The 14,215-nt window shown below is 44.0% G+C and overlaps 1 protein-coding gene across 8 annotated transcripts in view; it reads left to right on the top strand.

Annotated features, from left to right (window-relative positions):
• Nucleotides 1-14,215, top strand: part of LOC139578555 (palladin-like) — a 128,186-nt gene that overhangs the window by 48,238 nt on the left and 65,733 nt on the right. For 7 of the 8 annotated variants that reach the window (XM_071406301.1, XM_071406298.1, XM_071406300.1 and 4 more), the window contains 2 exons: nucleotides 9,340-9,515; nucleotides 9,798-9,858. In XM_071406301.1, coding sequence (XP_071262402.1) covers nucleotides 9,340-9,515; nucleotides 9,798-9,858 — 237 coding nt within the window. Of the gene's footprint in view, nucleotides 1-9,339; nucleotides 9,516-9,797; nucleotides 9,859-14,215 lie in introns of those variants that run through there. The other variant, XM_071406303.1, reaches the window with a different exon arrangement.

Raw genomic sequence — 14,215 nt, 5'->3', positions numbered from 1 at the left:
TGATGGAATCTCTCTCACGCCCTCTCTCTTTCTCTGTCTCTCCCTCTGTCTTTCTCTCTCACGCCCTCTCTCTTTCTCTGTCTCTCCCTCTGTCTTTGTCTCTCGCGCCCTCTCTCTTTCTCTGTCTCTCCCTCTGTCTTTCTCTCTCACGCCCTCTCTCTTTCTCTGTCTCTCCCTCTGTCTTTCTCTCTCGCGCCCTCTCTCTTTCTCTGTCTCTCCCTCTGTCTTTGTCTCTCGCGCCCTCTCTCTTTCTCTGTCTCTCCCGCTGTCTTTCTCTCTCGCGCCCTCTCTCTTTCTCTGTCTCTCCCTCTGTCTTTCTCTCCGTCTGCTCTTTCCTTCGCTCTTCGGTCTTGTGGTGAAACTGAGCTTCACTCTGTAAATCTTTCCATCAACAGCAGCAAATAACAACAGGATCAGATGAGGTGACTGTGGACCTAGGCACGCACCAGAGAGGGCCAGGGCTAAAGTACATGCTTTTGTCTCACCCTTTACAATGCTATGTTCATGTTCTGTCTTGCCGTTTTGGCATTTTGGGTGGATCAGCCTGTGTGTTGGCACTGATGTATGGTGCAACAGATGGGTCGTTCCACCAATTCGGTGCCTTTTGAGAATTGTAACTTGGTCCAATAAAGAGCACATGTTCAACTTCATAAAAAAACATGTTTTCCCATCTCAAGACGTTAGGTAAAAAAGGACTATAGTAAGTGTCTATTATCAGGGTTGACCGTAACAGGGTTGATTATTATCTTAAATCCGCCTTAAATCCCCTTGTGACAGGGGGAAGGGAAGCTCACCTGCTTTTACACTATGATTTGAGTATTAGATGTTCAATGTTCATTTTTTAATTTAAGGAATATTTTCACCATATTAAAATGAGAGTTCAGTGCACGTAACAGAGTTGACCTTAAAATGAGGGACAGACGTAAATGAATCACTAATCACATGAAATAAATCATCTTCAGAAATGTCAAAGCAACAAAATAACTAGGGCTTTACAATGATGGTTAAATGTTGGGGTTAAGTTGGTTTATAATCTTCCTAGAAGTTGCAGAGGATGCACGGAGGGAAATGTCAAAATGCAGAATTTTGGTACTTTAGCTGTCTTTATCCATGTAAAAATCAAATTGATTGAATTCTTCATGTGGTTTATATTAAAGGCCACATTTAATATAACTGGATTTTAAAATTAAATATTGGTGCCCAATATCTACTTGATATATCAAAGGGATGCAAAAGGCACTTATTTCGTGGAACGACCCACATATTCAAAGGACGAAATAGCCAGATTTTAAGATTGCTACATTTGTATCATGCCTCAATGAGCGACATTCACAATAACCAGCTCCCCTACTCCCCACTCCCTCTGAGAAATCCTCTGTTGGATACTGTACAGAACTTTGCTCACCTCAGATTTCTTTGTAAAGCTGGTAGGAGCAGCTGTTCTGGTGGATGGAGGGTTGTAGTCAAGGTTCTAATGAAGGAGGTCTAGTCAATGTGTGCTTGGAGGAGGGTTGGGGGGATGTCTGGATGTCCTCTGGCTTGGTGCCTAGGGGTGGGAGAGGAAAGGAGAGGTAATGGCTAAAACACTCAGGTAGTTGCTCCTAGCTACACACCCGGCCATTGTGTGTGTGTGTGTGTGTGTGTGTGTGTGTGTGTGTGTGTGTGTGTGTGTGTGTGTGTGTGTGTGTGTGTGTGTGTGTGTGTGTGTGTGTGTGTGTGTGTGGGTGGGGGGGGGGCAGGGTGTGTATCATAATGTTATTGTACAGGGTGTGTAAGAGGAAGAGGGTGGTGAAGGTGAAGGGTGTGGAATTTAAGAAATTCTTATTGAATGGCTATCGTTCAAATCGTTCAAGGTCATTAATGCCATTAGTGTCCTGCTCTCACACCCACACTTCCCACCTACATCCTGGACCTACTGAAGGCCCACTTCCTACCCACCGCTGCTAGGCCACATCTGGACCAGCCAGCCCAGCCTAGTGCTGCTCCATTGGGAACAGTGAGAACAGTGGTGTTGTCTTAGGTCTCTCGTTCTATAGTGTTGTTGTGTCTCTCTTGTCGTGGTGTGTGTTTGGTCCTACGTTTTTTTTTTGTGCCTAGTTTTTTTGTGCCCCCCACAGGGGGCCTTTTGCCTTTTGGTGGGACGTCATTGTAAATAAAAATGTGCTCTTAATTGACTTGCCTAGATAAATAAAGGTTCAATTAAAAAAAATGTAAACAGTGAGAACAATAAGACAGAACAGTGAGAACAGTGAGAACAGTAAGAGGGAAGGGTGAGAACAGTGAGAACAGTAAGAGGGAACGGTGAGAACAGTAAGAGGGAACGGTGAGAACAGTAAGAGGGAACGGTGAGAACAGTAAGAGGGAACGGTGAGAACAGTAAGAGGGAACGGTGAGAACAGTAAGAGGGAACAGTGAGAACAGTAAGAGGGAAGGGTGAGAACAGTGAGAACAGTAAGAGGGAACGGTGAGAACAGTAAGAGGGAACAGTGAGAACAGTAAGGGGGAACGGTGAGAACAGTGAGAGGGAAGGGTGAGAACAGTGAGAACAGTAAGAGGGAAGGGTGAGAACAGTGAGAACAGTAAGAGGGAACGGTGAGAACAGTAAGAGGGAACGGTGAGAACAGTGAGAGGGAGGGTGAGAACAGTGAGAACAGTAAGAGGGAACGGTGAGAACAGTAGGAGGGAACAGTGAGAACATTGAGAACAGTAAGAGGAAACATTGAGAACAGTAAGAGGGAACAGTGAGAACAGTAAGAACAGTGAGATCAGTAAGAGGGAACAGTGAGAACAGTGAGAACAGTAAGAGGGAACAGTGAGAACAGTGAGAACAGTGAGAACAGTAAGAGCAGTAAGAGGGAAGAGTGAGACCAGTGAGAGGGAACAGTGAGACCAGTGAGAGGGAACAGTGAGACCAGTGAGAGGAAACAGTGAGAACAGTGAGAACAGTAAGAGGGAACAGTGAGAGCAGTGAGAACAGCAAGAGGGAACAGTGAGAACAGTGAGAACAGTAAGAGGGAACAGTGAGAGCAGTGAGAACAGTAAGAGGGAACAGTGAGAACAGTGAGAGGGTACATTTACATTACATTTAAGTCATTTAGCGTACAGTGAGAACAGTGAGAACAGTAAGAGGGAACAGTGAGAACAGTGAAAACAGTAAGAGGGAACAGTGAGAACAGTGAGAACAGTAAGAGGGAATAGTGAGAACAGTAAGAGGGAATAGTGAGAACAGTAAGAGGGAACGGTGAGAACAGTAAGAGGGAACAGTGAGAACAGTAAGAGGAAACAGTGAGAACAGTAAGAGGGAACAGTGAGAACAGTAAGAGTGAACAGTGAGAACAGTAAGAGGGAACAGTGAGAACAGTAAGAGGGAACAGTGAGAACAGTAAGAGGGAACAGTGAGAACAGTGCGAACAGTAAGAGGGAATAGTGAGAACAGTAAGAGGGAACAGTGAGAACAGTAAAAGGGAACAGTGAGAACAGTGAGAACAGTAAGAACAGTAGGAGGAAACAGTGAGAACAGTAAGAGGGAACAGTGAGAACAGTAAGAGGGAACAGTGAGAACAGTAAAAGGGAACAGTGAGAACAGTGAGAACAGTAAGAACAGTAGGAGGAAACAGTGAGAACAGTAAGAGGGAACAGTGAGAACAGTAAGAACAGTGAGACCAGTAAGAGGACACAGTGAGAACAGTAAGAGGGAACAGTGAGAACAGTAAGAGGCAACAGTGAGAACAGTAAGAGGGAACAGTGAGAACAGTAAGAGGGAACAGTGAGAACAGTAGAGGAAACAGTGACAACAGTAAGAGGGAACGGTGAGAACAGTAAGAGGGAACAGTGAGAACAGTAAGAACAGTGAGACCAGTGAGAGGAAACAGTAAGAACAGTAAGAGGGAACAGTGAGAACAGTAAGAACAGTGAGAACAGTGAGAGGGAACAGTGAGAACAGTAAGAGGGAACAGTGAGAACAGTGGGAACAGTAAGAGGAAACAGTGGGAACAGTAAGAGGGACCAGTGAGAACAGTAAGAACAGTGAGACCAGTAAGAGGAAACAGGGAGAACAGTAAGAGGGAACAGTGAGAACAGTGAGAACAGTGAGAGGGAACAGTGAGAACAGTAAGAACAGTGAGACCAGTAAGAGGAAACAGTGAGAACAGTAAGAGGGAACAGTGAGAACAGTAAGAGGGAACAGTGAGAACAGTAAGAGGGAACAGTGAGAACAGTGAGAGGGAACAGTGAGAACAGTGAGAGGGAACAGTGAGAACAGTAAGAGGGAACAGTGAGAACAGTGAGAACAGTAAGAGGTAACAGTGAGAACAGTAAGAGGGAACAGTGAGAACAGTAAGAACAGTGAGACCAGTAAGAGGAAACAGTGAGAACAGTAAGAGGGAACAGTGAGACCAGTGAGAACAGTGAGAACAGTAAGAAGGAACAGTGAGAACAGTAATATGGAACAGTGAGAACAGTAAGAGGGAACATTGAGAACAGTAAGAGGGAACAGTGAGAACAGTAAGAGGGAACAGTGAGTCCAGTGAGAACAGTGAGAACAGTAAGAGGGAACAGTGAGAACAGTAAGAGGGAACATTGAGAACAGTAAGAGGGAATGGTGAGAACAGTAAGCGGGAACGGTGAGAACAGTAAGAGGGAACAGTGAGAACAGTAAGAGTGAACAGTGAGACCAGTAAGAGGGAACCGTGAGAACAGTAAGAGGGAACGGTGAGAACAGTAAGAGGGAACAGTGAGACCAGTAAGAGGGAACGGTGAGACCAGTAAGAGGGAACGGTGAGACCAGTAAGAGGGAACGGTGAGAACAGTAAGAGGGAACATTGAGAACAGTAAGAGGGAACAGTGAGTCCAGTCAGAACAGTGAGAACAGTAAGAGGGAACAGTGAGACCAGAAAGAGGGAACAGTGAGACCAGTAAGAGGGAACGGTGAGACCAGTAAGAGGGAACAGTGAGAACAGTAAGAGGGAACAGTGAGAACAGTAAGAGGGAACAGTGAGAACAGTGAGAACAGTAAGAGGGAACAGTGAGAACAGTAAGAGGGAACGGTGAGAACAGTAAGAGGGAACAGTGAGACCAGTGAGAACAGTAAGAGGGAACAGTGAGAACAGTAAGAGGGAACGGTGAGAACAGTAAGAGGGAACGGTGAGAACAGTAAGAGGGAACGGTGAGAACAGTAAGAGGGAACGGTGAGAACAGTAAGAGGGAACAGTGAGAACAGTAAGAGGGAACAGTGAGAACAGTGAGAACAGTAAGAGGGAACAGTGAGAACAGTAAGAGGGAACGGTGAGAACAGTAAGAGGGAACAGTGAGACCAGTGAGAACAGTAAGAGGGAACAGTGAGAACAGTAAGAGGGAACGGTGAGAACAGTAAGAGGGAACGGTGAGAACAGTAAGAGGGAACGGTGAGAACAGTAAGAGGGAACAGTGAGAACAGTAAGAGGGAACGGTGAGACCAGTAAAGGGAACGGTGAGAACAGTAAGAGGGAACAGTGAGAACAGTAAGAGGGAACAGTGAGAACAGTGAGAACAGTAAGAGGGAACAGTGAGAACAGTAAGAGGGAACGGTGAGAACAGTAAGAGGGAACAGTGAGAACAGTAAGAGGGAACAGTAAGAGGGAACAGTGAGACCAGTGAGAACAGTAAGAGGGAACGGTGAGAACAGTAAGAGGGAACAGTTAGAACAGTGAGAACAGTAAGAGGGAACGGTGAGAACAGTAAGAGGGAACAGTGAGAACAGTAAGAGGGAACAGTGAGAACAGTAAGAGGGAACAGTGAGAACAGTAAGAGGGAACAGTGAGAACAGTAAGAGGGAACAGTGAGAACAGTAAGAGGGAACAGTGAGAACAGTAAGAGGGAACAGTGAGAACAGTAAGAGGGAACAGTGAGACCAGTGAGAACAGTAAGAGGGAACAGTGAGAACAGTAAGAGGGAACAGTGAGAACAGTAAGAGGGAACAGTGAGAACAGTAAGAGGGAACAGTGAGACCAGTGAGAAGGAACAGTGAGACCAGTGAGTCGTGTTCAGCACATTCCACAGTGCCTGGCTTAACAGAGCTAAATGGAGCGGGGATTAAAAAAGGAGCCTGTCTCTAAGTGAGTTTACTCAGTAATTACACGTAATAGCAGGTCATTAGGGTTTGATTAATATGTGGTTTTATTGTGGTCCTCGTCGGGACTGGGTAACGTTTACTCTGCAACTCTGGCTGCCTGCTAGGTTCAACTTGAGCTCCTGGCTGCCCTACTTTACTCGTTCTCCCTCTTTATGGGTAGCTTTTGCATTTCTACCAAACTGGACCCTAGTGAATGTACAGTAATCCATCAAAAGCCATGCTCCTTCACGCCTATAAAACACAGTATGACACATGCTGTATCGCGTGTTACACTGTTTGACTGAGACTTAGAGCTGGAGGAGAACCTGGCAGGACAGAGCTGTACCACAACCAGAATGGAAAATAATTAACAAGCCTCAATCTGACCACTGCTGAATACTCTGATTGCCAGTTTTATTTGTTTTGGGTATTTAGTACACAGTTCAGATTGTGCAGTACTGTAACAAGTTGATTTTATCTGCTTGGGGCCTTGACTAAGACTGTCTGGCTCATGGAAAACACACTTCCCCTGCTGGTTTACTGGTCTCTGTTCACTATGTTTTGTACACACACACACACACCCTCCTTATCACTCAGCATCACAGCTACCGCACACAGCTCTGTGAATACATTAACATAATGACGTAATGACTCGTAATATGCTGTTTTCTGTACAATATGTGTTTAATTTGGTGTTCCACCAAATGTCCAAATGATTCTGCTACAGCGGAAGTGAGCAATGCAGTGTGGTTCCTGCAGTGTGGTTCCTGCAGTGGGGGATATTTCAAACTGACAGCATCTAAGAATCTGAAGGAGACTACGAGTCACTGTGATTACCCTAGGGAGATGGTGACTCAACAGAAACAGTTTGCGTTCTGAGAACAAAAAAACACAAATCCCCGGGATTTTTCATTCAGAGCAAATTCCCAGAAGGTGGATTTGAACCAACCATGTTGTCCTAAATTCTTGCCATAATGTAAAAAATCTATCCCCAAACACTCAGACATATTGCTGTGCTCAAACAATCAAGACTTTCATTTGCCTGCTGCTGTCAGCTCAGTGAACTATTACCCTGTAACTGTCTCTGTGCCTCAACCAAAGCCTTTGATATTACTGAGCATTATAAAACATGTCAAGCAGCAAGCCCATGTTCTGGGGTCAAGGAGCACTGTACAAAGGCTTGGTGTGTGGGTCACAGTTTGTTTTATCAGTACAGTGGAGATAGCCGTGGATGTTTGGAGCGTGGCTGACTCTTGGCCTCCAGCTGACTGTGTGGATGACATGCTGCCGCTGCTGCTGGATAACAGGTCCCCCTGCCTTCCTGCTAGAGGCCGCATGTCTTAAACAGCCCTCCATCCAATCTCTGAGCACTGCTCTGTTTCCTATCATTTAACACACAGCACGATAGGCTGTAGCTTGCCAACTTTCCCTCATTTCCCTTCATCGAGCGATAAGGAAGAGACCCAACTCCCAAGTCTATTGTAGTGAGAGGTTAAGGTATGAGCTGTAGCAGCAGTTCACTGGAGTCCCACTTAAAGGATGTGTTATGACTAGCCTTGCTAACCATGCTAAGACACATGATGGGGAATAACCCTTTTGCTTATCTCAGTCCCAGTTGTCGGAATATGATGACTAAACCCCTTTGGCTCATCCAGCTGTCAGTGGTGCTAATGAATTGCGATGTGCGATCCCGTTTTGATAATGACAGTGTCGTGTACACAGTTGTTTCTGTCTGAGCCTGCCTGGCACGCCACTCGTTCATACTCTCGTTCTACCCAGCCCTGTCTTTCACTTTCTCCATCCCTCTCTCCTCTCAGCTTCTCTCACACCCACACCATCAAGTGTAAATCATAAGAGATGAAGTGACATCTGTCTGTCTGGTTATCTGGGCTGGGAGATTAATAGCAGGGTGGAGTGTATAATGTAAAGTATAATAGCCAAACAGCGGAATGCATAGCATTTTTATATAGCGCGCCAAGAGGGCTGGAATGTCCCGAGGTCTGCGACCAGCGGAACGGAACAGCTGTGCTTCCTGCAATCTGCTGAATTCCTGCTCGTCCTCCTGCTGCTCCTCCTCCCCCTCACTGCTCGGGGTTAACTGTGCAGAAGCATGTGCTCTCATTTTATAGGAGGGCATGAGCATGGAGAAGAAGCATGGAGAAGAAGGAGCGAGATGGTTATGGGGGTCATTGGCTGTGTTTGAAGTAGTTGGGTGGTAGAAAGAGGAGGAAGGGAAGCGCTACTAAGGGACACAATAGTACATTTTGGTAGATAGAAGGTGCTCTTTGGTAAAAGGGGTGAATTGGTCATCAAAAAGAAAGGAGGACCAAGGCACTCTTCATATAATTAATTAAAATACCTTTATCAGTATGGCATGTTCAATAGAAACAAAGTTTTAAAAACCGACACGTTTCGGCTGCATGGCCTTCGTCAGGGAGTACAGTACAGTGTCAGTAGTGGTTGGTTTGATCGTTGGCTCAGTAAACAGAGATGAGACAGTCTCTGTAGTGTGGTAGGCTGTCTCTTGCCTGTTTAGTGTGGTAGACTAGACTGTCTCATGCCTCCTGGGACCCAGAGAGGGGAACAAAGCCAGAGTGAGTGAAGCCCTGTGAGGGGGTACCGAGCCAGGCAGGTCCCACCAGGCCACGCTCCAGCCCAGGCAGAACCTCAGACGTCTGGGGGAGGGGGGGAGGGGGGAGGGGGGGGGGCTGCCTGTTTCCTGTAACTCTGTGTTTTGTCATTGCCCCAGGGCTGAGTTTAAGCAGGTGTGGAAACACTCTCTCAGACATGCCCAGAGGGTAGAGGTGTGGGTGAAGGCATATGTTTGAGAAAAGGTCTGAAACGACTTTGTCTCTTTACGCTGCACAGTGGACATGGTGTTGAGAGAAGTAAATCAAATGGGACTCATAATGTAGAAATGTCACAGTATGCACAGTAGCCACAAATAAACTCACACACAAGTGACGTTGGTCCAATTTTTTACAAAAGATCTCAATGATCCCGAAACCAATGTAACACAGATTCGTGAGGTGCTTGGCAGTGCTCAGGTGATTAATGACTGATTGGCAGACCTCCATCACATTCTTCACAGTCATGATTATAACCGCTAATCTGAGAATCTGAAATCAATTCAATTGTTTTATGTTGAACAATGGCTCTTACTTGTATCACCACATTGGTAGGGCCTATGGCTGTTTGTAGGAATGGTATTTAAGCGAAAATTCCCTCTTACCCCCATCTGTTATGTCCAGGTGGTTCTGTGAGGGGCGGGAGCTACACAACTGTCCTGACGTCCAGATCTGGAGGGATGGTGACCTGTACACGCTGATGATCGCTGAGGCCTTCGAGGAAGACACGGGACGCTACACCTGCGTTGCCTCCAACAGTCTCGGCGCTGACAACACCTCGGCAGAGGTCTACATCGAGGGTGAGTGCATAGCAGTGGAGGCTGCCGAGGGGATAATGGCTCATAGTAATGGCTGGAACGGAGCAGACGGAATGGCATCATACATGGTTTCCACTAATTCTGCTCCAGCCATTACCAGGAGCCCGTCCTCCCCAATTAAGGTGCCACCAACCTCCTGTGGTGCATCGGTACAACTTCTCCAATATATCTGGGCTCACTGTCAAACAAATTAATGCCATTTGAATTCATGTAAACTCTCCACTAAAAGGTCTCTGTTTCCCTTCTCTCTGTACCTCTGTTTAGGTGCTTCATCCTCAGACTCAGAAGGATCTTTGACAAATTCCAGATCAGGAGTCATGCCTCAGTACGTGTGTGTGCCTCCGTGTGTGTACGTGTGTGTGTGCGAGTGTCTCAGCATGACCCTCTCTCCACCTTTCACCTTGTGAGCCTTAACCCCTTCCTAACTCTGTGGTAGGGTCCAGGTTAGCTGGGCCCTCCAGGTGGTAATCAGGCTAGCTGCCTGCTCTAATTTAACTAGACCTATAAACCTCTATAATGACCTTTCTTACCCTGGCCAGTGAAACTCTGGCTCATTTAGATAATGAGAGGTCCCCATGGGTTAATATGGTAAAGGCTGCCTGCCCTGGCCATGAAAACTTATACAGGCCTTCTCTCTCTCTCTCTCTCTCTCTCTCTCTCTCTCTCTCTCTCTCTCTCTCTCTCTCTCTCTCTCTCTCTCTCTCTCTCTCTCTCTCTCTCTCTCTCTCTCTCTCTCTCTCTCTCTCTCTCTCTCTCTCTCTCTCTCTCTCTCTCTCTCTCTCTCTCTCTCTCTCTCTCTCTCTCTCTCTCTCTCTCTCTCTCTCTCTCTATCTATCTATCTATTCAATTTCAATTCAATTCAAGGGGCTTTATTGGCATGGGAAACGTGTTAACATTGCCAAAGCAAGTGAGGTAGATATTATACAAAAGTGAAATAAACAATACAAATTAACAGTAAACATTACACATACAGAAGTTTCAAAACAATAAAGACATTATAAATGTTATATTATATATATACAGTGTTGTAACAATGTACAAATGGTTAAAGCACACAAGTTAAAATAAATAAGCATAAATATGGGTTGTATTTACAATGGTGTTTGTTCTTCACTGGTTGCCCTTTTCTTGTGGCAACAGGTCACAAATCTTGCTGCTGTGATGGCACACTGTGGAATTTCTCCCAGTAGATATGGGAGTTTATCAAAATTGGATTTGTTTTCAAATTCTTTGTGGATCTGTGTAATCTGAGGGAAATATGTCTCTCTAATATGGTCATACATTGGGCAGGAGGTTAGGAAGTGCAGCTCAGTTTCCACCTCATTTTGTGGGCAGTGTGCACATAGCCTGTCTTCTCTTGAGAGCCATGTCTGCCTACGGCGGCCTTTCTCAATAGCAAGGCTATGCTCACTGAGTCTGTACATAGTCAAAGCTATCTATCTATCTATCTATCTATCTATCTATCTATCTATCTATCTATCTATCTATCTATCTATCTATCTATCTATCTATCTATCTATCTATCTATTTTTTTCAATTCAATTCAATTCAAGGGGCTTTATTGGCATGGGAAACATGTGTTAACATTGCCAAAGCAAGTGAGGTAGGTAATATACAAAAGTCAAATAAACAATAAAAATGAACAGTAAACATTACACATACAGAAGTTTCAAAACAATAAAGACATTACAAATGTCATATTATATATATGCAGTGTTGTAACAATGTACAAATGGTTAAAGCACACAAGTTAAAATAAATAAACATAAATATGGGTTGTATTTACAGTGGTGTTTGTTCTTCACTGGTTGCCCTTTTCTTGTGGCAACAGGTCTATCTATCTATCTATCTATCTATCTATCTATCTATCTATCTATCTATCTATTCAATTCAATTCAATTCAAGGGGCTTTATTGGCATGGGAAACATGTGTTAACATTGCCAAAGCAAGTGAGGTAGATAATATACAAAAGTGAAATAAACAATAAAAATTAACAGTAAACATTACACATACAGAAGTTTCAAAACAATAAAGACATGACAAATGTCATATTATATATATACAGTGTTGTAACAATGTACAAATGGTTAAAGCACACAAGTTAAAATAAATAAACATAAATATGGGTTGTATTTACAATGGTGTTTGTTCTTCACTGGTTGCCCTTTTCTTGTGGCAACAGGTCACAAATCTTGCTGCTGTGATGGCACACTGTGGAATTTCTCCCAGTAGATATGGGAGTTTATCAAAATTGGATTTGTTTTCAAATTCTTTGTGGATCTGTGTAATCTGAGGGAAATATGTCTCTCTAATATGGTCATACATTGGGCAGGAGGTTAGGAAGTGCAGCTCAGTTTCCACCTCATTTTGTGGGCAGTGTGCACATAGCCTGTCTTCTCTTGAGAGCCATGTCTGCCTACGGCGGCCTTTCTCAATAGCAAGGCTATGCTCACTGAGTCTGTACATAGTCAAAGCTTTCCTTAAGTTTGGGTCAGTCACAGTGGTCAGGTATTCTGCCACTGTGTACTCTCTGTTTAGGGCCAAATAGCATTCTAGTTTGCTCTGTTTTTTTGTTAATTCTTTCCAATGTGTCAAGTAATTATCTTTTTGTTTTCTCATGATTTGGTTGGGTCTAATTGTGCTGTTGTCCTGGGGCTCTGTGGGGTGTGTTTGTGTTTGTGAACAGAGCCCTAGGACCAGCTTGCTTAGGGGACTCTTCTCCAAGTTCATCTCTCTGTAGGTGATGGCTTTGTTATGGAAGGTTTGGGAATCGCTTCCTTTTAGGTGGTTGTAGAATTTAACGGCTCTTTTCTGGATTTTGATAATTAGTGGGTATCGGCCTAATTCTGCTCTGCATGCATTATTTGGTGTTCTACGTTGTACACGGAGGATATTTTTGCAGAATTCTGCATGCAGAGTCTCAATTTGGTGTTTGTCCCATTTTGTGAAATCTTGGTTGGTGAGCGGACCCCAGACCTCACAACCATAAAGGGCAATGGGCTCTATGACTGATTCAAGTATTTTTAGCCAGATCCTAATTGGTATGTTGAAATTTATGTTCCTTTTGATGGCATAGAAGGCCCTTCTTGCCTTGTCTCTCAGATCGTTTACAGCTTTGTGGAAGTTACCTGTGGTGCTGATGTTTAGGCCGAGGTATGTATAGTTTTTTGTGTGCTCTAGGGCAACGGTGTCTAGATGGAATTTGTGGTCCTGGTGACTGGACCTTTTTTGGAACACCATTATTTTGGTCTTACTGAGATTTACTGTCAGGGCCCAGGTCTGACAGAATCTGTGCAGAAGATCTAGGTGCTGCTGTAGGCCCTCCTTGGTTGGTGACAGAAGCACCAGATCATCAGCAAACAGTAGACATTTGACTTCGGATTCTAGTAGGGTGAGACCGGGTGCTGCAGACTGTTCTAGTGCCCGCGCCAATTCGTTGATATATATGTTGAAGAGGGTGGGGCTTAAGCTGCATCCCTGTCTCACCCCACGACCCTGTGTGAAGAAATGTGTGTGTTTTTTGCCAATTTTAACCGCACACTTGTTGTTTGTGTACATGGATTTTATAATGTCGTATGTTTTACCCCCAACACCACTTTCCATCAATTTGTATAGCAGACCCTCATGCCAAATTGAGTCGAAGGCTTTTTTGAAATCAACAAAGCATGAGAAGACTTTGCCTTTGTTTTGGTTTGTTTGGTTGTCAATTAGGGTGTGTAGGGTGAATACATGGTCTGTTGTACGGTAATTTGGTAAAAAGCCAATTTGACATTTGCTCAGTACATTGTTTTCATTGAGGAAATGTACGAGTCTGCTGTTAATGATAATGCAGAGGATTTTCCCAAGGTTACTGTTGACGCATATTCCACGGTAGTTATTGGGGTCAAATTTGTCTCCACTTTTGTGGATTGGGGTGATCAGTCCTTGGTTCCAAATATTGGGGAAGATGCCAGAGCTAAGGACGATGTTAAAGAGTTTTAGTATAGCCAATTGGAATTTGTTGTCTGTATATTTGATCATTTCATTAAGGATACCATCAACACCACAGGCCTTTTTGGGTTGGAGGGTTTTTATTTTGTCCTGTAACTCATTCAAGGTAATTGGAGAATCCAGTGGGTTCTGGTAGTCTTTAATAGTTGATTCTAGGATTTGTATTTGATCATGTATATGTTTTTGTTCTTTATTCTTTGTTATAGAGCCAAAAAGATTGGAGAAGTGGTTTACCCATACATCTCCATTTTGGATAGATAATTCTTCGTGTTGTTGTTTGTTTAGTGTTTTCCAATTTTCCCAGAATTGGTTAGAGTCTATGGAGTCTTCAATTACATTGAGCTGATTTCTGACGTGCTGTTCCTTCTTTTTCCGTAGTGTATTTCTGTATTGTTTTAGTGATTCACCATAGTGAAGGCGTAGACTCAGGTTTTCCGGGTCTCTATGTTTTTGGTTGGACAGGTTCCTCAATTTATTTCTTAGATTTTTGCATTCTTTATCAAACCATTTGTCATTGTTGTTCATTTTCTTCGGTTTTCTATTTGAGATTTTTAGATTTGATAGGGAAGCTGAGAGGTCAAATATACTGTTAAGATTTTCTACTGCCAAGTTTACACCTTCACTATTGCAGTGGAACATTTTACCCAGGAAGTTGTCTAAAAGGGATTGAATTTGCTGTTGCCTAATTGTT

Source organism: Salvelinus alpinus, chromosome 6, assembly GCF_045679555.1.
Source record: "Salvelinus alpinus chromosome 6, SLU_Salpinus.1, whole genome shotgun sequence".
Lineage (NCBI taxonomy): Eukaryota > Metazoa > Chordata > Actinopteri > Salmoniformes > Salmonidae > Salvelinus > Salvelinus alpinus.
This window is presented reverse-complemented; position numbering and strand designations above follow the sequence as displayed.